The sequence below is a fragment of the Oncorhynchus keta genome, chromosome 26 (assembly GCF_023373465.1).
Source record: "Oncorhynchus keta strain PuntledgeMale-10-30-2019 chromosome 26, Oket_V2, whole genome shotgun sequence".
NCBI classification, from domain to species: Eukaryota; Metazoa; Chordata; class Actinopteri; order Salmoniformes; family Salmonidae; genus Oncorhynchus; species Oncorhynchus keta.
Window position 1 is genome coordinate 34318797 of NC_068446.1, and position 26831 is coordinate 34345627.

General features: G+C 42.0%; 1 protein-coding gene across 1 annotated transcript; it reads left to right on the forward strand.

Annotated features, from left to right (window-relative positions):
• Nucleotides 1–4702: 4702 nt before the first annotated feature.
• On the forward strand, nucleotides 4703–26768 carry LOC118358749 (cathepsin D-like). The gene is made up of 9 exons (XM_035736679.2): nucleotides 4703–4764; nucleotides 5068–5218; nucleotides 8268–8391; nucleotides 9302–9420; nucleotides 9504–9700; nucleotides 9903–10025; nucleotides 24734–24878; nucleotides 25166–25264; nucleotides 25680–26768. The coding sequence occupies exons 1-9, from the start codon at nucleotides 4703–4705 to the stop codon at nucleotides 25824–25826; spliced, it is 1167 nt and encodes a 388-aa protein (XP_035592572.1). The 3' UTR covers nucleotides 25827–26768.
• Nucleotides 26769–26831: the final 63 nt, after the last annotated feature.

The following is a 26831-nucleotide window of genomic DNA, read 5'->3' on the forward strand; positions in this document are numbered from 1 at the left end:
ATAGGCAACTTTTTAAATTTAAAAAAGTGACGTTGCGTCTTGTAAAGGTGAATTTTCCTGGATCAGACGGCCTTCATAAATGGACATTTTGCGTATACAATGACAGATTTAATCGGGAAAAATACCCAATTGTGATGTTTATGGGACATATAGGAGTGCCAACAAAGAAGCTCGTTAAAGGTAATGAATGTTTTATATTTTATTTCTGCGTTTTGTGTAGCGCCGGCTTCCGCTAATTCTTTTGTTTAGGTCTCGTTCAGGTATGTCAGGGGGGGGTGCATGCTATTAGATAATAGCTTCTCATGCTTTCGCCGAAAAGCATTTTGCAAATCTGACATGTTGGCTACATTCACAACGAGTGTAGCTTTAATTGAGTACCTTGCATGTGTGTTTTAATGAAAGTTTGAGTTTTATCGAGTACTACAGTTGGCGCTCTGAAATTTCCGCTGATTTTGGTCCCTGTACAGGGACCGCAGCCGTAAATTAAGATGCATATAGGCATATACTGCATATAGATGTCCAAGCCTACCACTTTCAGGAAATACATTCAATGCCGATTTAGCCTTATATTTAGCTAATGAATGATGGGCTATGCATAATAAGCTTCTAACTTATAGCCTCTGTATCTTGCACAATACGCACACCACCTGTGCTCCACTGGCCTCTCTCCTAAAAGAAAGCTCCTTAGCTCTTTGAGTCCCATGCAAGAAAAGATAGACTATAATAGCTTGCTGGTCATTTTTTTTATGCATGTTTTGTGTGCATGTATTATACCAATTATACCGACTATTCAAAGAGGGATGCAAGCTCATGTTTGCTGAATGTTAAATAAAGCAGCCAATAGAACTCATGGGTAGTTTGAAAGAAGTGGGAACACGAGATGGACCGTAGGCTATAGCATTTATTTATTCAGACCCCATAACCATTCAATGTTCGTGAAGAGAAGTAGAAGCTGTCTGCATCTAATTCTAGTCTTATATTATGCAAGCATGTCATTAGAATTGTGATGATAAGGATAACGAAACGTATTTAATTGAATCGTTGAAAGCGAGGAACGAATGAAGCAACAATAGAGAGAGAAAGAGGACGTAGGCTATAATATTTGGGGAAACATTGTAAAAGGTGTATATATATATATATATATGCAAGCCTACTAATTATAGAAATAGGCCCTATTATAATTCAACATTTAAATCAAATTCGCATGTGCTGCACCAGAATTGCATGTTCTCTCACAACTTGATCATGGTTTGAACGAGGAGCATAATTCCAGTCCATATAAAACAGTATAAAACAACACACTAGGCCTACAATAATACAGTTCACACTCAGAAAGATGAACCTACTGGAGTTTGTGTCATTTATTTACCCAATACAGCATATACAGTTGAAGTCGGAAGTTTACATACACTTAGGTTGGAGTCATTAAAACTCGTTTTTCAACCACTCCACAATTCTTTTAGTTTCGTTTAGGACAATTTCTTTAGTTTCTGTTAGGACATCTACTTTGTGCATGGCACAAGTCGTTTTTCCAACAATTGTTTACAGACAGATTATTTCACTTGTAATTCACTGTATCACAATTACAGTGGGTCAGAAGTTTACATACACTAAGTTGACTGTGCTTTTAAACAGCTCTTCGTGTTGTTGTTTGTTTAGAGTTTTCAAAAGGGAAAATAAATAAATATAAATATAGGTTGTATTTACAGTGGTGTTTATTCTTCACTGGTTGCCCTTTTCTTGTGGCAACAGGTCACAGATCTTGCTGCTGTGATGGCACACTGTGGTATTTCACCCAATAGATATGGGAGTTTATAAAAAATTGATTTGTTTTCAAATTCTTTGTGGGTCTGTGTAATCTGAGGGAAATATGAGTCTCTAATATGGTCATAAATTTGTCAGGAGGTTAGGAAGTGCAGCTCAGTTTCCACCTCATTTTATGGGCAATGTGCACATAGCCTGTCTTCTCTTGAGCCAGGTCTGCTTTCGGCAGCCTTTCTCAATAGCAAGTCAAAGATTTCCATAATTTTGGGTCAGTCACAGTGGTCAGATATTCTGCTACTGTGTACTCTCTGTTTAGGGCCAAATAGCATTCTAGTTCTCTCAGTTTTCTTGTAAAACTTTCCAATGTGTCTAGTAATTATCAATGTTTTCTCATGATTTGGTTGGGCCTAACTGTTGCTGTCCTGGGGCTCTGTGGGGTCTGTTTGTGTTTGTGAACAGAGCCCAAGGACCAGCTTGCTTAGGGAGTTCTCCAGGTTAATTTATCTGTAGGTGATGGCTTTGTTATGGAAGGTTTGGGAATTGCTTCCTTTTTGGTGGTTGTAGAATTTAACAGCTCTTTCCTGGATTTTGATAATAAGCTGGTATTGGCCTAATTCTGCTCTGCATGCATTATTTGGTGTTTTACATTGTACACAGAGGATATTTTTGCAGAATTCTGCATGCAGAGTCTCAATTCAGTGTTTGTCCCATTTTGTGAATTCTTGTTTGGTGAGCGGCCCCCTGACCTCACAACCATAATGGGCAATGGGTGCGATACCTGATTCAAGTATTTTTTTAGTCAGATCCTAATTGGTATGTGAAATGTTATGTTCCTTTTATGTTCCTTTATGTTCCTTTTGTCTCTCAGATTGTTCACAACTTTGTGGAAGTTACCTGTGGTACTGATGTTTAGGACGAAGTATGTATCGTTTTTTTGTGTGCTCTAGGGCAACGGTGTCTAGATGGAATTTATATTTGTGGTCCTGGCAACTGGACCTTTTTTGGAACACCATTATTTTTGTCTTACTGATATTTACTGTCAGGGCCCAGGTCTAACAGAATCTGTGCTTTATATTTAGGTGCTGCTGTAGGCCCTCCTTGGTTGGGGACAGAAGCACCAGATCATCTGCAAACAGTAGACATTTGACTTCAGATTCTAGTAGGGTGAGGCCGGGTGCTGCAGACTGTTCTAGTGCCCTTGCCAATTCGTTGATATATATGTTGAAGAAGGTGGGGCTTAAGCTGCCCTGTGGAAAGAAATTTGTGTTTTTTTTGCTAATTTTAACTGCACATTTGTTGTTTGTGTACATGGATTTTATAATGTTGTATGTTTTTCACACAACACCACTTTCCATATAGCAGACCCTCATGCCAAATTGAGTCGAAAGCTTTTGAAATCAACAAAGCATGAGAAGACTTTGCCTTTGTTTTGGTTTGTTTGTTTGTCGATTAGGGCGTGCAGGGTGACTACGTGGTCTGTTGTACGGTAATTTGGTAAAAAGCCAATAAAAAAAATTCTTAGTACATTGTTTTCACTGAGGAAATGTACGAGTCTGTTAATGATAATGCAGATGATTTTCCCAAGGTTGCTGTTGACCCCCGGTAGTTATTGGGGTCAAATTTGGCTCCACTTTTGTGGATTGGGGTGATCAGTCTTTGGTTCCGAATATTGGATAAGATACCAGAGCTGAGAATGATGTTAAAGAGTTTAAGTATAGCCAACTGGAATTTGTGGTCTGTATATTTTATCATTTAATTTAGGATACCATGAACCCCACAGGCCTTTTTAGGTTGGAGGGTTTGTATTTTGTCCTGTAGTTCACTCAATGTAATTGGAGAATCCAGTGAGTTATGGTAGTCTTTAATAGTTTATTCTAAAATTTAGATTTGATCGTGTATATGTTTTTATTGTTTGTTCTTTGTTATAGAGCCAAAAATATTGGAGAAGTGGTTATCCATACATCTCTGTTTTAGATAGATAACTCTTCGTGTTGTTGTTTGTTTAGAGTTTTCTAATTTTTAGACGGCCTGTATCACATGGAGGGGGTCACCACGATGTCATGATTGATGGCAGATGGATGGGGAGAAGATACTGCATATTTTGGGATATTTTTCTGTTAGATTTTCAGATCAACTTTTTTTGCAAGCTTTTTGGCTCCAGTTTTAAATATTTCACTGGCACGTTTATCATTCATCATTCATACAACAGCTGCCACCTTCAGTATATCATTGAAGCAACTGCTTAAACAGATTGTACAAATTAAACAATCAAGATTAACATAATATTTCAATATTCATTTACACAACGAAGTAAAAATATACAATAAACTCCAAGAGCAGAAGCACAAAATGCATTCTGAATGACACACATTCTTCTTCAGGTGGACCGGTGCCTGATAATAATTAGGTGGGTGCATATATTTGTCCAGTTTCACACAAGTGTGTTTTATATACATGTGTGAATTGGAAATGTGATTATTGCATATCCCAACTCCCCCTGAGAGACCCTCTGAGAGTGAGGTCACAGCGAGGGATCAGTCATTATTGATGGCGATCCTGGAGCAATTAGGGTTAAATGCCTTGCTCAAGGGCACATTGACAGATTTTTCACCTAGCCAGCTTGGGGATTTGAACCAGCAACATTTTGGTTGCTGTCCCAACACTCTTAAATGCTAGGCTGCCTGCCGCCGGCATAGTCTACATCAATAAGAATTATCTTAGCTCCAATATTTGAACCTGTGAATTAGCTTCAGGTAGGTAATGTGTTGGATGACAGGAGTGACAAGTACACAGAAACAAGCAAACAATGATTTGTATAAACTGCTCTCAGGAGAGATGCTATCCAGTGTATGGATCCTTACTCTACTGTCCAACGCCACAGCAGTGGTAGAGAAGCCATCAGAATTTGCATTGACAACAACCACAAGAAAGACTCAAAATGAAGATTCTATATCTCTGTGTGTTAGCAGCATGTTCGTGGACGTCCGAGTCACTCATACGGTATGATACACGGCAGATGTGTTTTTAATAGCATTTCTAGTTCATTTATAAAACTGCATTATTGACTGCATTAATGTGTGGTTTGCAACTGGACATTACCTAAATTATGCAGTAATTCTATATGAATTATGTAGTGATAAAAATAGATTGCTGCAGATCTATATAAAAGTATACTGCTTAAAACATTATTACTAGTCTAGAGACCTTTTTCGTTCAACCTTAGTGAAGGCTCGACAAAGGTCCCAGAGGCACTGAGAAGATCCTTATGCCCTGTGTACCTTTTTTGTTTATTTTGCTATCCAGTATACCCCTCACAAAGTGTAACTCCTTGAGACAATCTATGTCTGACTCAGAGGGGGATTTCAGTCGTCTATTCCATGATTCCTACTCCGACAACTTTGACGACGATGACGCCAGTGGGTCCAGCAAAGTGGCTCTGAGGAACTATGTTGATGTAAGGGTCTGCCCGCCTTATGCACAGTATATGACATATAAACGTCCTATTTAATGTGCACAGTTAGTGGCCTTATGCACAGTATATGACATATAAACGTCCTATTTAATGTGCACAGTTAGTGGCCTTATGCACAGTATAAGTCATATAAACGTCCTATTTAATGTGCACAGTTAGTGGCCTTATGCACAGTATATGACATATAAACGTCCTATTTAATGTGCACAGTTAGTGGACTTATGCACAGTATATGACATATAAACGTCCTATTTAATGTGCACAGTTAGTGGACTTATGCACAGTATATGACATATAAACGTCCTATTTAATGTGCACAGTTAGTGGCCTTATGCACAGTATATGACATATAAACGTCCTATTTAATGTGCACAGTTAGTGGCCTTATGCACAGTATATGACATATAAACGTCCTATTTAATGTGCACAGTTAGTGGACTTATGCACAGTATATGACATATAAACGTCCTATTTAATGTGCACAGTTAGTGGACTTATGCACAGTATATGACATATAAACGTCCTATTTAATGTGCACAGTTAGTGGCCTTATGCACAGTATATGACATATAAACGTCCTATTTAATGTGCACAGTTAGTGGCCTTATGCACAGTATATGACATATAAACGTCCTAGTATATGACATATAAACGTCCTATTTAATGCGCACAGTTAGTGGCCTTATGCACAGTATTTAATGACATATAAACGTCCACAGTATTTAATGTGCACAGTTAGTGGACTTATGCACAGTATATGACATATAAACGTCCTATTTAATGTGCACAGTTAGTGGCCTTATGCACAGTATATGACATATAAACGTCCTATTTAATGTGCACAGTTAGTGGCCTTATGCACAGTATAAGTCATATAAACGTCCTATTTAATGTGCACAGTTAGTGGCCTTATGCACAGTATATGACATATAAACGTCCTATTTAATGTGCACAGTTAGTGGCCTTATCCACAGTATAAGTCATATAAACGTCCTATTTAATGTGCACAGTTAGTGGCCTTATCCACAGTATATGACATATAAACGTCCTATTTAATGTGCACAGTTAGTGGCCTTATGCACAGTATAAGTCATATAAACGTCCTATTTAATGTGCACAGTTAGTGGCCTTATGCACAGTATATGACATATAAACGTCCTATTTAATGTGCACAGTTAGTGGCCTTATGCACAGTATATGACATATAAACGTCCTATTTAATGTGCACAGTTAGTGGCCTTATGCACAGTATAAGTCATATAAACGTCCTATTTAATGTGCACAGTTAGTGGCCTTATGCACAGTATATGACATATAAACGTCCTATTTAATGTGCACAGTTAGTGGCCTTATGCACAGTATATGACATATAAACGTCCTATTTAATGTGCACAGTTAGTGGCCTTATGCACAGTATATGACATATAAACGTCCTATTTAATGTGCACAGTTAGTGGCCTTATGCACAGTATATGACATATAAACGTCCTATTTAATGTGCACAGTTAGTGGCCTTATGCACAGTATATGACATATAAACGTCCTATTTAATGTGCACAGTTAGTGGCCTTATGCACAGTATATGACATATAAACGTCCTATTTAATGTGCACAGTTAGTGGCCTTATGCACAGTATATGACATATAAACGTCCTATTTAATGTGCACAGTTAGTGGCCTTATGCACAGTATATGACATATAAACGTCCTATTTAATGTGCACAGTTAGTGGCCTTATGCACAGTATAAGTCATATAAACGTCCTATTTAATGTGCACAGTTAGTGGCCTTATGCACAGTATATGACATATAAACGTCCTATTTAATGTGCACAGTTAGTGGCCTTATGCACAGTATATGACATATAAACGTCCTATTTAATGTGCACAGTTAGTGGCCTTATGCACAGTATAAGTCATATAAACGTCCTATTTAATGTGCACAGTTAGTGGCCTTATGCACAGTATAAGTCATATAAACGTCCTATTTAATGTGCACAGTTAGTGGCCTTATCCACAGTATAAGTCATATAAACATCCTATTTAATGTGCACAGTTAGTGGCCTTATCCACAGTATAAGTCATATAAAGGTCCTATTTAATGTGCACAGTTAGTGGCCTTATGCACAGTATAAGTCACATAAACGTCCTATTTAATGTGCACAGTTAGTGGCCTTATGCACAGTATAAGTCATATAAACGTCCTATTTAATGTGCACAGTTAGTGGCCTTATCCACAGTATAAGCCATATAAACGTCCTATTTAATGTGCACAGTTAGTGGCCTTATCCACAGTATAAGTCATATAAACGTCCTATTTAATGTGCACGGTTAGTGGCCTTATGCACAGTATAAGTCATATAAACGTCCTATTTAATGTGCACAGTTAGTGGCCTTATCCACAGTATAAGTCATATAAACGTCCTATTTAATGTGCACAGTTAGTGGCCTTATGCACAGTATATGACATATAAACGTCCTATTTAATGTGCACAGTTAGTGGCCTTATGCACAGTATAAGTCATATAAACGTCCTATTTAATGTGCACAGTTAGTGGCCTTATCCACAGTATAAGTCATATAAACGTCCTATTTAATGTGCACAGTTAGTGGACTTATGCACAGTATATGACATATAAACGTCCTATTTAATGTGCACAGTTAGTGGCCTTATGCACAGTATAAGTCATATAAACGTCCTATTTAATGTGCACAGTTAGTGGCCTTATCCACAGTATAAGTCATATAAACGTCCTATTTAATGTGCACAGTTAGTAGACTTATGCACAGTATATGACATATAAACGTCCTATTTAATGTGCACAGTTAGTGGCCTTATGCACAGTATAAGTCATATAAACGTCCTATTTAATGTGCACAGTTAGTGGCCTTATCCACAGTATAAGTCATATAAACGTCCTATTTAATGTGCACAGTTAGTGGCCTTATGCACAGTAACTCAAGTCATACTTTACTCATTATGCATTGGTTTTGATATATCTTCTTCATCGTTGATGTGATTGTGTCTTCAGGCTCAGTTCTATGGAGAGATTAGTTTAGGAACCCCACCTCAAATGTTCAGGATGACCTTTGACACTGGATCCAACAATCTCTGGGTGCCCTCTTCCAAGTGCTCCGTCGCTGACATCACATGCTGTAAGTCTCTCATCATGCACTGTGCACATGGGTAGACTATTCCCTGTAGCATATACACTTAAAGTACACAACATTTTTACTGTAGGAATATCATGTATATCATATGTTACTGCAATGTAATGTTAGCACAGCCAGAGTATAGGAAAGTTAAAGGCGTATGGAAATATACACTGAGTGTACAAAACATTAAGAACACTGATCTTTCCTTGGCAGACTGACCAGGTGAATCCAGGTGAAAACTATGATCCCTTATTGATGTCATATTTTAAAACCACTTTAATCAGTGCAGATGAAGGGGAGGAGACAGGCCAAAGAAGGACTTTTAAGCCTTGAGACAATGTAGATATAGGTTGTGTATGTGTGCCATTCAAATGGTGAATGGGCAAGACAACATTTCAAGTGCCTTTGAACAGGGCATGGTAGTAGGTGCCAGGCGCATCTGTTTGAGTGTGTCAAGAACTGCAATGCTGCTGGGTTTTTCATGCTCAACAGTTTCCTGTGTGTATCAAGAATGGTCCACCACCCAAAGGACATCCAGCCAACTTGACATAACTATGGAAAGCATTGGAGTCAACATGGGCCAGCATCCCTGTGGAGCGCTTTCGACACCTTGTAGAGCCCAATGAATTGAGGCTGTTCCGAGGGCAAAAGGGGGTGCAACTCAATAATAGGAAGGTGTTTCTAATGTTTTGCACACTCAATGTAAATTTGAAGTAAATGGATATAAGTTTTAAAAATAAAGACAGAGAGAGTTAAGAGTTCAAACCCACGGCTGGTTTCATGTCTGAGTGACATAATTTATGTCAATAATAGGAATAAACATTAGAATTGTGACTTCCTGTCTTAGCTAGTTTTTTGTTCAGAAAACACCATATCAAACTGATAATGTATGTTTAACATTGTATTGCAGTGATTCACCGGAAATACAATGATACCAAGTCCAGCACATATGTCAAGGGTGGAAGAAAGTTTTCAATTCATTATGGACTGGGAAGTGTAACTGGGTACCTCAGCCAGGATACGTGCACAGTAAGTTTGGAAAGGAGGAGAAATGAATGGCTGCCACTGACAGATTATATAGGTTTAAATCATCTGCTTTGCTCTTCTGTCAGATTGGAAGTGTATCCGTAAAAGATCAGGTGTTTGGTGAGGCCGTCAAGATATATGGAGCGAACTTCTTTGGTGCTAAGTTCGATGGAGTTCTGGGAATGTCTTACCCAACAGATGATGCCATGAGCCCTGTCTTTGACAACATAATGAAAGAGAAGCTGTTGGCAGAGAATGTTTTCTCCTTCTACCTCAACCACAGGTGAGTGGCGATAGTGAAGTGGAACGCAGATCAGTATTGTATTTTATACCTATTTATCCAGAAAGTCCCATTGAGAAGAACTCTTTCCCAAGGGAGATCTGAATGAGCTGTAAGTTAACATGGCAGTTTTAGAAATCGACTTGTGCCACTGGAAATGAACTGCAGATGCTGTCTTCTGATGGGCGCTACTGTTCTGTGACAGGATCTCCTCCAACCAGCCAGGGGGACAGCTACTGCTGGGAGGGACTGACCCTGCATACTACACTGGGGACTTCCACTATGCCAACGTCACCACAAAGGACCTCTGGAACATCCACATGGACGGGTTAGTGCTGCTAACCAGTGTATTAATTATAACCAGTGTATTTATTACAGCCCGTGGATTTATAACATCCAGTGTATTTTATTTTATCTGCATATCCCAACAACAGAATAATATGGGTGTATACTGGTCTGTTGTGTTCAGTAATTTGTGTCGTAGCTCAGTTGTGTATTGAATACAGAATGTATCAGGCAAATTGTGCATGTACGGAGGTGTGAGGATAGGATGGGTGAGTTGGTACTAGTTGTTAACATGTTGATCTGAAGTAAAGACGTTCAGTTTAATTGCACAACAAGCCTCCGTGCATTTGTAACATTTGGTGACAAGGATGGCTGAGTTTAGCTTACCTTCACCATCTCTATTTCTCCCTGTCCCTGGAGATCCACCTGTTCCATGGAATCACTGGTTTCAATCCTTTCAGTTGTATATGGTAGCTATCAATCTGCATGGGGCTGCCGACACACACAAACGGGTGATTCTACTCCGCTACCTCGGCGCTGAGGGACAATGTGTCTTCTCCACTCTGCAGCCAGTGGAGAACAAGTTTACATCGGCTGCCCAACCTCTCGAGGAACACTACAGTAGCTCAAGCAGTGTGATCATGCATTGTTTTCTCTTCAGACAAGGAGCCCAACTGCCGGGTGAGTCCGTAGCACAGTACCTAGTGGGACCATGCAGATTGGGATCACTAGAAAACCAATTTGTATATGATCAGATCATTGAAAACAACGTCATGTTCTCCACTGAGGGAGAAATAGCTGTTAAAGACTTACTGTTGGAAAACAAATGGAAGTTGTTCTCACTGACCTACAGAGCTCATCTCAAGGGGCAGGGCTTCACACACTGGCTGAGGCACCAGTCCAAAGGGTGCAGGAAACCACTGGGGGGCAACATTGCTCTAATTGTGGAACAGTCTACATGTCCAGCAAAAGAGCAACGCTGCAAGAACTGCAAAAATACAAAAATCTTGCCCATTGTTGTCACTCAGCAGCGTCAGGACAGCATCGAGAAGATCAATCAATCAATCAATCAAATGTATTCATAAAGCCCTTTTTACATCAGCTGATGTCACAAAGTGCTGAAGAGAAACCCAGCCTAAGACCCCAAACAGCAAGCAATGCAGATGTCGAAGTTCACCAGTCTCCATTAACTCTGTACATGATGACTCAGTTGCGGCCAAGCAATGTGACTGCTACATCAAGGGTGTTAAAACCTCACCGGTGACTGACACTGAAGAAAATATGTCACATTTGAACAAAGCCACTTATGACTAATTATTCTCACATGTTCCACTGCAGAGACCAGCAGTATCCCTCTACAGCTACAACCACACACCGATCTCAATCACTGCCAGTCTGTTTCAACAACAAAACCACACCGGCCAGCCAGGTCTACGTTGCCTGCAGCAGTACCAATGGAGTACTCACAACTGTTTGAGGGGCCAGGTCACCTCAGCGGTTTTGTCCACCGACCTACAGTTAACAAAGAGGTCAAGCCAGTAATTCAGTCATTGTGGAGGGTTCCGCTAACCCTTCGGGAGCCCATTGACAAGGGACTTGACAACCTCCTTGACGCCTCGCCATGGGTCTCAAACCTGGTCGTTGTGCCCAAGAAAAATTGCGATCTTTGGATCTGCATGGACCTCAGGACTGTGAACAACTGCTCCTCTTTGACGGCTAGGACTGTCGTGATGCTGTGCAGGAGCTCAAGGTGCAGCTTACATCAACCCCAACACTGGCTCACTTTGACACATCGACACAAACGATTGTCCCCTGTAATGCCTCGGCAGTGGCCCTTGGAGCAGTTTTGTCTCAACTGCATGGAGGCGTGGAATAGCCAGTTACCTTTGCCTCACGGGCCTTGTCTCCGATTGAACAAAAGTACTATGTGGTAGAGTAGGACGCCATGGCTTGCATGTGGGCGTGCGAGCGCTGGCACTTGTAATTGTAAGGCAGAACATTCAAACTCTGCACAGACCATCAAACCCTCACAGCAATGCTGGCCACACAGGGCTCTGGACATAAGCCTCTATGGCTCTACTGGTCATTCATGACTTGCATTCGAAATGGGCAGAAGCCGTGCCATTGTCCTCTACTACCTCACAGATGATCGTCCAAACACTGGATAAGCTGTTCTGTCAGTGGGGGTTGCCCCATAATATGTCTGTGTACCTTGAAAAGCAATCCATCAAGCAGATCTGGACGGCTGTGTAACACCCTCAAGCAAACAGGGGGGTGGAAAGCTTGAACAGAATCCTGAAGGAAGGAATACGAGCCAACTTGGCTGAGGGATAACTTTTTGACGTAGCTCTGTGCCTTTAAAAATATATATTTCACCATTATTTAACCAGGTCGGCTAGTTGAGAACAAGTTCTCATTTACATCTGCGACCTGGCCAAGATAAAGCAAAGCAGTGTGACACAAACAACAACACAGAGTTTCATATGGAATAACAAACATACAGTCAATAATACAAAAAATAAATACAAAAAAAGTCTATATGCAGTGTGTGCAAATGAGGTAGGATAAGGAAGGTAAGGCAATGAATAGGCCATAGTGGCAAAAAAAAAACTCTGGAGCGATAAATGTGCAGAAGATGAGTGTGCAAGTAGAGATACTGGAGTGCAAAGGAGCAAAATAAATAAAATAAATAACAGTATGGAGATGAGGTAGTTGGATGGGCTATTTACAGATGGGCTATGTACAGGTGCAGTGATCTGTGAGCTGCTCTGACAGCTGGTGCTTAAAGCTAGTGAGGGAGATATGTCTCCAGCTTCAGTGATTTTTGCAGTTTGTTCCAGTTCGTCATTGGCAGCAGAGAACTGGAAGGAAAGGCGGCCAAAGGACGAATTGGCTTTGGGGGTGACCAGTGAAATATACTTGCTGGAGCACATGCTATGTGTGGGTGCTGCTATGGTGACCAGTGTGCTGAGATAAGGCGGGGCTTTACCTAGCAAAGACTTATAGATGACCTGGAGCCAGAGGGTTTGGAGACGAATATGAAGCAAGGGCCAGCCAGCAAAAGCATACAGGTCGCAGTGGTGGGTAGTATATGGGGCTTTGGTGACAAAACAGATGGCACTGTGATAGACTGCATCCAATTTGTAGAGTAGTGTTGGAGGCTATTTTGTAAATGACATTGCCGAGGTCGAGGATCGGTAGGATGGTCAGTTTTACGAGGGTATGTTTGGCAGCATGAGTGAAGGATGCTTTGTTGCGAAATAAGAAGCCAATTCTAGGTTTAATTTTGGATTGGAGATGCTTAATGTGAGTCTGGAAGGAGAGTCTATCCAGACATCTAGGTATTTGTAGTTGTCAGAACCGTTCAGAGTAGTGATGCTGGGCGGGCGTGCAGGTGTGGGTTATACTACTCCACATCAGGGTTACCAAGCACTCAACCACTGGGGTGTCTCCTGCCTCCCTGATGATTGGTAGGGAACTGAAACTCCCTTTGGACTGTCTCTGCCCAAAACAAAAGAACAAGCCTGCTGCAGCAAGGCAAGCCTATGTTGGAGCAGCACAGCAACAGATGAAACAACGTTATGACACGTCTCACAGAGTGAAACAACTAAGCCTGAAGGCCCAGGACTGCGTGCAGATCAGGACTGACAACTGTCGGAACAAGCTCTCTTCATTTTGGTCCAAGCCCCTGAAAGTGGAACGATAGCTAGGGCTTGCAACATTCCAACTTCTTGATGGATTCCGCTGGCATGCAAATCGCCTCAGAAAGGTCCTTTTGCCTGTGGGGTATCCTTTCCTGACCTGTCTGTCCACAACTCACTATGGGCATGAGCAAGATCAAGGGGCTCCTGCACCTCCAACCCTTCACCAGGCTCAGTTCAGGGCCCTTCCACCAGTCAGGCCTCAAATGCCTGCAGTTCCCCTGTCATCAGCCGCACCTCTGAACACTGGGAGACCCCAATGGGTCATAGCTCCTCTCTCGTGGCTTAATGACTATGTGAACTAGAGTGGGTGGGGTTGGGGGGATGCTGTGTTCAGTAATATGGTTTCATACCTCAGTTGAGTATTGAATACTGTTGCTTTAAGAATGTGTCAGGCACATTTCGAATGTACGGAGGTGAGGATTGGATGAGTAAGTTTGTGTTGATCTGAAGTAAAGACGTTCAATTTCATTTCACAAATTAAAATCAAATCAAATGTATTTATAACCCCCTTCTTATATCAGCTGATATCTCAAAGTGCTATACAGAAACCCAGCCTAAAACCCCAAACAGAAAGTAATGCAGGTGTAGAAGTACGGTGGCTAGGAAAAACTCCCTAGAAAGGCCAGAACCTACGAAGAAACCGAGAGAGGAATCAGGCTATGAGGGGTGGCCAGTCCTCTTCTGGCTGTGCCGGGTGGAGATTATAACAGAACATGGCCAAGATGTTAAAATGTTCATAGATGACCAGCAGTGTTATAAAAAAAATAAGAATCACAGTGGTTGTCGAGGGTGCAACAGGTCAGCACCTCAGGAGTAAGTGTCAGTTGGCTTTTCATAGACGATCATTCAAAGTATCTCTACTGCTCCTGTTGTCTCTAGAGAGTTGAAAACAGCAGATCTGGGACAGGTAGCACGTCCGGTGAACAGGTCAGGATTGCATAGCTGCAGGCAGAACAGTTGAAACTGAAGCAGCAGCACGGCCTGGTGGACTTGGGACAGCAAGGAGTCATCAGGCCAGGTAGCACTGAGGCATGGTCCTAGAGCTCAGGTCCTCCGAGAGAGAGAAAGAAAGAATTAGAGAGAGCATACTTAAATTCACACAGGACACCGGATAAGACAGGAGAAATACTCCAGATATATTAGATTGACACTAGCCCCCCGACACATAAACTACTGCAGCATAAATACTGGAGGCTGAGACAGGAGGGGTCGGGAGACACTGTGGCCCCATCGGACGATACCCCCGGACAGGGCCAAACAGGCAGGATATAACACCACCCACTTTGCCAAAGCACAGCCCCCACACCACTAGAGGGATATCTTCAACCACCAACTTACCATCCTGGGACAAGGCCGAGTATAGCCCACAAAGATCTCCGCCACGGCACAACCCAGGGGGGGGCACCAACCCAGACAGGAAGATCACGTCAGTGACTCAACCCACTCAAGTGACACAACCCTCCTAGGGACGGCATGGAAGAGCACCAGTAAGCCAGTCAGCACCTGTAATAGGGTTAGAGGCAGAGAATCCAAGTGGAGAGAGGGGAACCGGCCAGGCAGAGACAGCAAGGGCAGTTCGTTCCTCCAGTGCCTTTCCGTTCACCTTCACACTCCTGGACCAGACTACACTCAATCATAGGACCTACTGAAGAGATGAGTCTTCAATAAAGAATTCAAAGTTGAGACTGAGTCTGCGTCTCTCACATGAGTAGGCAGACCATTCCATAAAAATGGAGCTCTATAGGAGAAAGCCCTACAAGCCTCTGTGCATTTGTAACATGGTCATCAAAATAATTCATGCGAGTAGACCGCTGATTGTCCAGCTCGTCCTCCTCAGGAGGATGACATCATCCTCTATGAGGAAATAGCCAGCATTTTTATAAACTGTCTGTTTGAGAAGTTTTAGGTGGTGTTTTTGAATAGTTTTTTTCTTCAACTTATGATTTGGCCACAAATACAAGTATAGGATGAATCAACAATATTATTTGGGTATGAGTTAACTTTTTGACCATATTTTATGTTATAAAATACATTTCACAGAGACAAATCTGATTCTTCATGTTTTGGATCCTTCAGTGGGATCTATCTCCAACAAACTCAGCAAAAAAAGAAACGTCCCTTTTTCAGGACCCTGTCTTTCAAAGATAATTTGTAAAAATCCAAATAACTTCACAGATCTTCATTGTAAAGGGTTTTAACACTGATTCCCATGCTGTTCAATGAACCATAAACAATTAATGAACATGCACCTGTGGAACAGTCATTAAGACACTAACAGTAGGCAATTTAGGTCACAGTTATGAAAACTTCGGACACTAAAGAGGCTTTTCTACTGACTCTGAATAACACCGAAAGAAAGATGCCCAGGTCCCAGTTCATCTGCGTGAACGTGCCTTAGGCATGCTGCAAGATGGCATGAGGACCGCAGATGTGGCCAGGGCAATATATTTCCATGTCTGTACTGTCAGATGCCTAAGACAATGCTACAGTGAGATAAGACGGACAGCTGATTGTCCTCACAGTGGCAGACCACGTGTAACAACACCTGCACAGGATCGGTACATCCAAACGTCACACCTGCGGGACAGGTACAGGATGGCACCAACTGCCCGAGTTACACCACGATCGCACAATCCCTCCATCAGTGCTCAGACTGTACGCAATAGGCTGAGAGAGGCTGGACTGAGGGCTCATAGGCCTGTTGTAAGACAGGTCCTCACCAGATATCACCAGCAACAACGTCGCCTATGGGCACAAACCCACCGTCGCTGGACCAGACAGGACTGACAAAAGTGCTCTTTTGTCATACGAGTCGCGGTTTTGTCTCAACAGGGGTGATGGTCCGATTTGCGTTTATCATCGAAGGAAGCGTTACACCGAGGCCTGTACTCTGGAGCGGGATCGATTTGGAAGTGGAGAGCCCGTCATGGTCTGGGGTGGTGTGTCACAACATCATCAGACTGAGCTTGTTGTCATTGCAGGCAATCTCAACGCTGTGCGTTACAGGGAAGACATCCTTCTCCCTCATGTGGTACCCTTCCTGCAGGCTCATCCTGACATGACCCTCCAGCACGACAATGCCACCAGCCATACTGCTCGTGTGTTTCTGTTAGTCAGATGTCTGCGACACTTCAGTTTATGTCTCAGTTGTTGTATCTTATGTTCAAACAAATATTTACATGTATATTATTATATATTACATGTGAAGTTTGCTGAAAATAAAAGCAGTTGAGAGTGAGGACTTTGCTGAGTTTATCATTAACATCATATCCTAAAGTCTTCGTAACCTAATACATCCAATAATAATCTCATCAAACTTTACATTACACATTTTGTGGTTGTCGTCTTCCAAATTGCTTCCGCGGGAAGCATGGGGGTAAATTAGCATGACACGAGCTGAATTAAATAGAACTAAAAGGCTTTGAAAATAAAAGGTTGCAGTATGCTCAGTGTGCCGTTCTTTGAATGATGTTGTGTCTGTATCTATGTATTACAATTAATAAACTTCAACATTATTTCCCACTCCTACTCCTGGGACATCAATGATTACACATTGTAACTATGCAATAGACTAGAATCATGATTGAAGTAAAGGCTGATTTGTAATTCATATATACAGAAAATAAAACATGCCTTTCTAACTCCCTTCATCTGATGTCACAGGATATGAGGAATTTCAACCAGTTGAGAATGTGAAACGCTTTATTGAAAGAAGTCAATTATCCAGGTGTTATAAATACATAATACATGCATTATAATGATGATAATTGTAATATTATATTATAAATACAAGTTCAATTTGTACTTCAATGCACATATGGGTGTGCATTATAAAACGAGGAAGAAAGACGAGGTGGGGAGAGAGGTGTAGACAGAAAGGGAAAGCTGTAAGAACAGAGGCAGACAGCGTATGATTCATGAATTACAGTTCTACCCTAATATTCTCTCAGTTCATCACAATTACAGTGCTACCCTAATATTCTCTCAGTTCATCACAATTACAGTGCTACCCTAATATTCTCTCAGTTCATCACAATTACAGTGCTACCCTAATATTCTCTCAGTTCATCACAATTACAGTGCTACCCTAACATTCTCTCAGTTCTTCACAATTACAGTGCTACCCTAATATTCTCTCAGTTCCTCACAATTACAGTGCTACCCTAACTTTCTCTCAGTTCATCACAATTACAGTGCTACCCTAATATTCTCTCAGTTCATCACAATTACAGTGCTACCCTAATATTCTCTCAGTTCATCACAATTACAGTGCTACCCTAATATTCTCTCAGTTCATCACAATTACAGTGCTACCCTAATATTCTCTCAGTTCATCACAATTACAGTGCTACCCTAACATTCTCTCAGTTCATCACAATTACAGTGCTACCCTAACATTCTCTCAGTTCATCACAATTACAGTGCTACCCTAACATTCTCTCAGTTCATCACAATTACAGTGCTACCCTAACATTCTCTCAGTTCATCACAATTACAGTGCTACCCTAACATTCTCTCAGTTCATCACAATTACAGTGCTACCCTAATATTCTCTCAGTTCATCACAATTACAGTGCTACCCTAATATTCTCTCAGTTCATCACAATTACAGTGCTACCCTAATATTCTCTCAGTTCATCACAATTACAGTGCGACCCTAATATTCTCTCAGTTCGTCGCAATTACAGTGTCGCTAGTGGTGTCTCCTAACCAGCCTTGGATTTCCAGTCGGCCCGAAGGTTATCTTAGTAGCAGGTGAGGTGGCGATGACGGGACTGGCTTCCTCTCTCACATCAAAACATACTTGCAGATGAGAGAGGTGGATAGAGAGAGTGCATGATTAAGTTTTTTTTATTCTAACACAGTCAGTCATCATAATCATCAGGAGGTGAAATGCAAAACTAACCATGCATCATTAACTCTGGGACTACTACATCTCTATCTGTATTTCGATGTAAAGCATCTCTTTAATAATACTTCCTGTTGACCCGACCAGGTAACCTCTCACCTATAATCATGCCGTGCACACTGTCAGCCAGTTCAGATGCGGGAGGGGTTCACCAACAGCTGATATAACCTAGAGGATTTAGGAGAAGGGGGAGAGGGATGAAGTGAAGGAGAGCGACTGTTATTGTGTGTGGTCTCACCTGGTGTCCACACTAAGTGGCTACAGTACTTGCTGAAAAACAGACACACGGGGACAAACAATAGAAGATAGTCATTATTAGACAAATACCACTTGAAGCTTGATGATGACTTGATCATTTGAATCAGCTGTGTAGTGCTAAGGCAAAAACAAAAATGTGCACGTCTTTGGAGCATTCCGATATGCCACACCTGTGAGGTGTCAGATCCGCCTCTGTACTTAAAGGGTGATTATTCCAACTCTGTGAAATACTGCAGATCTGCCCGCAGACGAGGTAGGAACACATATCCCACACAGAAGAGGTGGATAGAATTCGACGGTGTCTCGCCTTGGTCATAGTGTTTTGTGTTTTCGTTATATATTTGGTCAGGCCAGGGTGTGACATGGGTTTATGTTGTGTTTCGTATTGGGGGTTTTGTAGGTATTGGGATTGCGGCTGAGTAGGGGTGTTGTATGGGCTTGGCTGCCTGAGGCGGTTCTCAATCAGAGTCAGGTGATTCTCGTTGTCTCTGATTGGGAACCGTATTTAGGTAGCCTGGGTTTCGCTTTGTATTTCGTGGGTGATTGTTCCTGTCTCTGTGTAGTGTTCACCAGATAGGCTGTATTAGGTATCACGTTCCGTTTGTTGTTTTTGTTGTCTGCATGAAGCAGCCAGAGCTGTCAGTCTGCAAAGAGCTGCCAGTCTGCAAGGAGCTGTCAGTCTGCAAGGAGCTGTCAGTCTGCATGAAGCAGCCAGAGCTGTCAGTCTGCATGAAGCAGCCAGAGCTGCCAGTCTGCAAGGAGCTGTCAGTCTGCAAGGAGCTGTCAGTCTACAAGGAGCTGCCAGTCTGCAGGGTGCTGTCAGCCTGCATGGAGCAGTCAGAGCTGTCAGTCTGCAGAAAGCAGCCAGAGCTGTCAGTCTGTATGAAGCAGTCAGAGCTGTCAGCCTGCATGGAGCAGTCAGAGCTGTCAGTCTGTATGAAGCAGCCAGAGCTGTCAGTCTGTATGAAGCTGCCAGAGCTGTCAGTCTGCAAGAAGCAGCCAGAGCTGTCAGTCTGCAAAGAGCTGCCAGTCTGCAAGGAGCTGTCAGTCTGCAAGGAGCTGTCAGCCTGCATGGAGCAGCCAGAGCTGTCAGTCTGCAAGGAGCTGTCAGTCTGCAAGGAGCTGCCAGTCTGCATAGAGCAGCTAGATCCGCCAGTCAGCCATGATCTTCTAGATCTGCCAGTCAACCAGAATCTTCCAGATCTGCTAGTCAACCAGAATCTTCCAGATCCGCCAGCCAGCCAGGATCTACCGGAGCCTACTACCTGCCTGAGCTTCATCTCAGTACTGGGCTTCCTCTCAGTACTGGGCTTTCTCTCAGTACTGGGCTTCCCCTCAGTCCCGAGCTGCCCCTCAGTCCCGAGCTGCTGCCCCTCAGTCCCGAGCTGCTGCCCCTCAGTCCCGAGCTGCCCCTCAGTCCCGAGCTGCCCCTCAGTCCCGAGCTGCCCCTCAGTCCCGAGCTGCCCCTCAGTCACGAGCTGCTCCTCAGTTCAGTGGGGTTCTGGGTGAGGACTATTAGGCCATGGTCGGCGGCGAGGGTGGATTATCCCAGGACGCGAAGGGGAGGAACTAGGACATTAATGGAGTGGGGTCCACGTCCCAAGCCGGAACCGCCACCATGGACAGACGCCCACCCGGACCCTCCCTATGGTTTTGAGGTGCGTCCGGGAGTCCGCACCTTAGGGGCGGGGGGGTTCTGTCACGCCTTGGTCATAGTGTTTTGTGTTTTCGTTATATATTTAGTCAGGCCAGGGTGTGACATGGGTTTATGTTGTGTTTCGTATTGGGGGTTTTGTAGGTATTGGGATTGCGGCTGAGTAGGGGTGTTGTATGGGCTTGGCTGCCTGAGGCGGTTGTCAATCAGAGTCAGGTGATTCTCGTTGTCTCTGATTGGGAACCGTATTTAGGTAGCCTGGGTTTCGCTTTGTACTTCGTGGGTGATTGTTCCTGTCTCTGTGTAGTGTTCACCAGATAGGCTGTATTAGGTTTCACGTTCCGTTTGTTGTTTTTGTATTTATTAGTTATTTCATGTATCGTTCCGTTTTTCTTCATTAAAGACATGAGTAACCACCAAGCTGCATTTCGGTCCGACTCTCTTTCTACAAACGAAGAACGCCGTTACAGACAGGTCAAGGTACCCTTCTTCCTCCAAACTGTGCATGTGAGACAGGTTCTATGTACAACAAGACAGGCAGAGAGGAAGAGAGAAAAAGAACACGGAACAGTTTAATTACCTCTGGTTATGGACACTTGCCAGTAATACAGCTTCCACGGCCTGTTCCTCGGACAGTGAACATCTGGCAATGTCTACATTTTCGACCCCTTGATCAACTCGCACCCTGAAAGTAAAGAAAACAGCTTATTTTTTATAGATACGAAAACAATAACTGAGATATGACTGTTCAGTCTAAAGCAGCAGATTTTCAGGATAAGTCAATACAGCCCAGAAAGCTGAATACCAGACTGGTATTGTGGTTGTTCATTATACCGCCAAAGATGACAATGTTGTATCTTGAGAAAAGCATTGGAATTACAGTGAAATGTTTAACCTATTAACTTGCTTCATTATTAATGTATTACCAGTTGATTAACAACTCCAATTTCATACATCAGCGAAAATGTGTCTAGGAATAAGTAAGAATAAAAAAAATTCAAATAACTTCTTAGATTTGATGGAGACATTATACATCTCTGTACCTTATCAATTTATGATGTTTATCAATGTGGACGAGAGACAGGGGAGCAGAAACAGAGTATTTTTGCTGAGCAATATTACGAAGCTGGATCATTCTGGCAATGATACCTGCACCATCTACATACTGCAAAGACTCCCTAACTCTTCTCCATTGTACACGATGGCCCATGAGACTTCCTTTGGTCATTCTAAAGCCCACATGGGGCATCCTTGCCTTAATGGCCCTGACTTTCTGGTCTAACTCTTCATCTGACATATCAGAATAGCATTCCCTGACAGACATATTGTGTTCTTTCATCCTTCTGTATATAAAGCTAACCGTTACACTGTCATGAAATATGATTATATATCGACTATGAAACAAATAGGACATGGCCTGCTTATGAGTTGCCATGAAAGAAAGTTAGAATTCAACTGAAAATGGCGAGAACAGGTGTTTGTAGCTAAATGCTTTTGGATAGCTTGAGAATAATAATTGCATGATTTATCATTCTACGGTATGCATGTAATATAGTAGAATGTTATGAACCGACACTGAATCGTAGGAGCTAACTACTAGCTATGTAAAAGTTGGACGGAAGAACGCCCAGTGCTGCTTATGTGAGATGCCATCCTCACACAGTCCTTTGTAGGTGTCCGCTATGACTTCCTTTGTGTCGGAAAGAAAGGCTGAACAGTATTGGTTGTAGCCAAACTGACACTAAAACAATTGTCAAAATGGAGGGTGGTTGATAGCTAAATTAAATTGGAGTTTTGTTTTCGAATGCATTTTTTGTTCTCTAAATATTTTAGGGGAATAAAATGAATAAAGTTTTGCTCAATTACAAAATATTTGATTGCAAACATTTTTTAAAAACTTTTAAGCCTCGTTTTTGCTTTCAGAACAATATTGTTTTTATTGAAAATAAAAGTTATGCTTTTGACAAAGACATCCGTTTGTTGCAAGGTGGGGAGGGGGGCTAATAGCTGAACAATAGACTATTCAGCGTTTACTAAATAATAATCTAATATTCGAGCTAGGTGTGAAAAACACCCGTCGTATCACAGACCAGATTTGCTCTAAAGACCCAGGGGGAGTTAAAGCACTGATTGTGCTTTGGGTCCCAATGCACTACTGTGTCTCTAACTGACAATGAATGGGCAATATAAACCAAATAATAAACTGATAATTGTGTACGACTTCAAATGAAACAAGCAGGGAGCAGGTTTTGAACCCTCAACCTTCTTGCCCGAAGTCCAGCGCGCTACCGACTGTGCACCAAAAGCATGCTCAAGCCGCTGAGTCGGTATGTTAGCTATCTACCTAACGTTAGTAGTTATACATCAAACTTGCCAGTATATTTACTATAGGCTAACTACCCAACGTTTATTGACTTGATTATTCCCGTCATTCTTAGCTTAGCTAAATGGTATCGTCGGTGTGTGTTCTCAATGGACATTCGGGTGCTTTCGTAAATTCGCTCTGGCTATCTACTCCAATTTCAGAGCACTCTAGTCTGAGTGTACCAGAGCGCAGAATAATGAATTTACTAGCACTCAACACCCATTGAATATGGCCGGTGTCAGTAAACATTGGCAAAAAAGCGTAATTAAATTGTTTCCAGCAGCACAGTTACAGTCACCAAAGCTCTGGTTAACACGAAAACTGCCTAACCAGCTCTGCTAGGGCGAGTAAAATGGTCAGAGTGGTCTCATTTGTGTCTGGAAGTAGCTAGCTATTCTACGTTGTAGAATAATAGTGAAGACATCACAACTTTAAAATAACATATGGAATCAGTTAAGAACAAATGATTATTTACAAGGACAGCCTACTCCTTCCTCACGGTGGGGAATTGAACCCCGGTGTCCCACGTGCCTGCAATATGGAAGACTATTGAATGCTTCTCAAAAAATGCCCTCTGGTGGTCAAACTAGCACTAACTTGAATTAACAGAAAAAAATGGCTGACAATTAAATGACGTGCCACAGAATGCTGCGGCAGCCCGCAAGGTGAGCCGCAGTATGACGCAACTTTTAAAGGAGGAACCACTGTACGCTTGTTTTTGTGAGAAGTCTTCGAAAAAGAAGAAACTTTTCATTAATATGAACAATATGAACAACACATACTAATATGGAAATATCTCCTCTATATTGTTTTATGTTCTCCGGATATGAGAAGAAAGCCTGTCAGGTAATCTTCATTCTCAGATAGCATTGCGTCAGCTAGGCTGGATGCTATTTACCAGATTTTTGACCCTTTTTTTCCCTCCATAGATTTAGTCTCCCTGTCATGCTGATATAAAGGATTTTGGAGAAAGGATTTTGAAGCCTAGAAAGCCGGTGATGTAGACCACCGGAACTGGTGAACAGAATGAGCATCAGTACCGGGGGGATCCGTGACACTCCCTATTTTTGACCATCCTACAAGAGTAAAAACTCCAATAGAAATCCAACGTATTATGATAGAGACATGAGGTTTATATACACAATTTGTCACGGCTGTTGAAGGAACTGGACCAAGGTGCAGCGTGGTAAGTCTACATTTTCTCTTTAATTTGAAATGACGCTGACAAAACAATACAAAACAAACCGTGAAGCTTCAGGCTATGTGCCATCAAACAGAGTTAACTTCCCACAAACACAGGTGGGAAAAAGGGTACCTAAGTATGGTTCCCAATCAGAGACAACGATAGACAGCTGTCCCTGATTGAGAACCATACCCTGCCAAAACATAGAAAATCATAGAAACACAAGACATAGAATGCCCAGCCCAACTCTCGCCCTGACCAAACCAAAATAAAGACATAAAAAGGATCTCTAAGGTCAGGGTGTGACTGTACCTGGCGACACAGTGCGCATCACCCCATTGCACGGGGCCTGACCAGTCACATGCTCGCCACGGTAAGTAAGGGGAGGTGGCTCAGGTATCCAACCTGGCTCAGCCACACTCCCCATGTGCCCCAAACATTTTGGGGGGGCTGCCTCTCAGGCTTCCTTGCCAGCCGTGTTCGCTCATAATGTCGCCTGGCTCCCCTGTGGGTGGGCCTATGCCCTTTCATGTGAAATTCATAGATTAAGGCCTAATTCATTTATTTCAATTGACTGATTTCCTTATATGAATTGTAACTCAGTAAAATTGTTGAATGTTGGGTTTATATTTTTGCTCAGTATATTTCTCTAACTAAATATTTGGGTGTCTTTGGCAGTTTGAGCATTGGAGAGGATGTCAAGCTGTGTAAAGGTGGCTGTGAGGCCATGGTGGACACTGGCACCTCCCTGATCCTAGGTCCCTATGATGAGATCAGTGCTCTGCAGAAGGCTGTAGGAGCTGTGCCCTGGAACCGTGGAAAGGTAGAACATGACAGATGACAGAAACTAGAATCACCTATTATTTTCTATCTCTTCTCTCTACAATATCTCCCTATTCATTTTCTTTAGAAAATGCTTACCAACCGACGAGTATAACCTCCTGGTATCTACCAAACCAAAGAGGGTGAATATATTTGTAATCATGAAGCTAAATAGGTCCTCGAATAGCCATTTCACATCACTCTAGGGATTCTGTTGACATTAAAGCATGTTAGCTGTAAGAGGGTGGTTTTACTGTTGTTAAACACTATCTGTTACTTGTTTCACAGTACACGGTTGACTGTGAGAAAGTGTCCTCCCTCCCCAGTGTCTCCTTCACTGTCAGTGGAAAGGTCTACCCTCTGAACGGAGAACAGTATATTCTCAGGGTATGTACAGTATATAGCGTATCAGGCAGTTTGTAAAGAACTAAATGCACTATATATTTACTGTATATATATCATGTATATCATATGACACTGCAATGTAATGTTAGCATAGTCAGAGTCTAGGAAAGTAAAAGGCACATGGAAATATACAGTGTAATAATGTAGCATCATTATACAGGCTGTTATAATAGAAACCTTGTTAGTATATCTGTAGATGTCACTGGTGCTCCTTCTTACCTTCTTAACTGTGTGTGTGTGTGTGTGTGTGTGTGTGTGTGTGTGTGTGTGTGTGTGTGTGTGTGTGTGTGTGTGTGTGTGTGTGTGTGTGTGTGTGTGTGTGTGTGTGTGTGTGTGTGTGTGTGTGTGTGTGTGTGTGTGTGTGTGTGTGTGTGTGTGTGTGTGTGTGTGTGAACAGTGGACTACGAAGGGAAGGAAAGTCTGCCTTTTAGGATTTTTCCCCTCGGGCTTCCCTGGCTGGACCCTGGGAGATATCTTCATTGGAGTTTACTACACAGTCTTTGACCGGGACAACGATAGGGTGGGATTTGCCAAAGCAATATAAGAGGAAGGGAAAGTGGATACCTCTTCAGTTGCACAACTGAATACATTCAACCGAAATGTGTCTTCTGCATCCGCATTTAATCCAGACCTTCTAGATAGTGAAATAATGTTGAAAAGAGTGTAACGCTAAAACACCTGATGGTAAAATATACAGTATATACAAATGGGATGAGTAATGCAAGATATGTAAACATCATTAAAGTGGCATCATTAATGTGACAAGTGACACATGATTTCAAGTCTGTATGTTGGCAGCAGCCTCTCTGTGTTAGTGATGGCTGTTTAACAGTCTCTCGTGCTTTCATAGATTTAAAATGATTATTTTAGAATAACAAACTTGGTAAAAAATTATATTTGTCCTTGAAAAGGAGGATAAGCAGACAAGTATCATAACTCATTTTCACAGCATTCAGTCTTGTTTGTTTTATGAGTAAGTGGGTGCATTTTCCTGTCATTTCCCTGGTTAATCATTACCTCTATTTTATATTTTTGTGTGTAAAGAGATGAATGAATCAAATAAAGACTTTAACTCCCAGTTATTTGGCATTTGTGTGTATGTCGTGTTATTTCAGAGTAATTGTAGCAGATTGGGTGTAGTTGTGAAGTTGCACCAACATTTGTGTGTATATCGTGTTATTTCAGAGTAATTGTAGCAGATTGGGTGTAGTTGTGAAGTTGTACCAACATTTGTGTGTATATCGTGTTATTTCAGAGTAATTGCAGCAGATTGGGTGTAGTTGTGTAGTTGTACCAACATGTGTGTGTATATCGTGTTATTTCAGAGTAATTGCAGCAGATTGGGTGTAGTTGTGAAGTTGCACCAACAGCGATGTTAATCACAATTTGTTATGGCCTTGCTGTTGCTATGTGGAAATGAATGTGCTTTCCTTTGACTTTTGAATCACTTCAGTGCATCCCCATCTATATGGACTCAGCATGCTTTTCTTCCTGCGTACATTTATACATGTGTATTATTCAATGTTATGAGGATATTGCTTCCTATTCA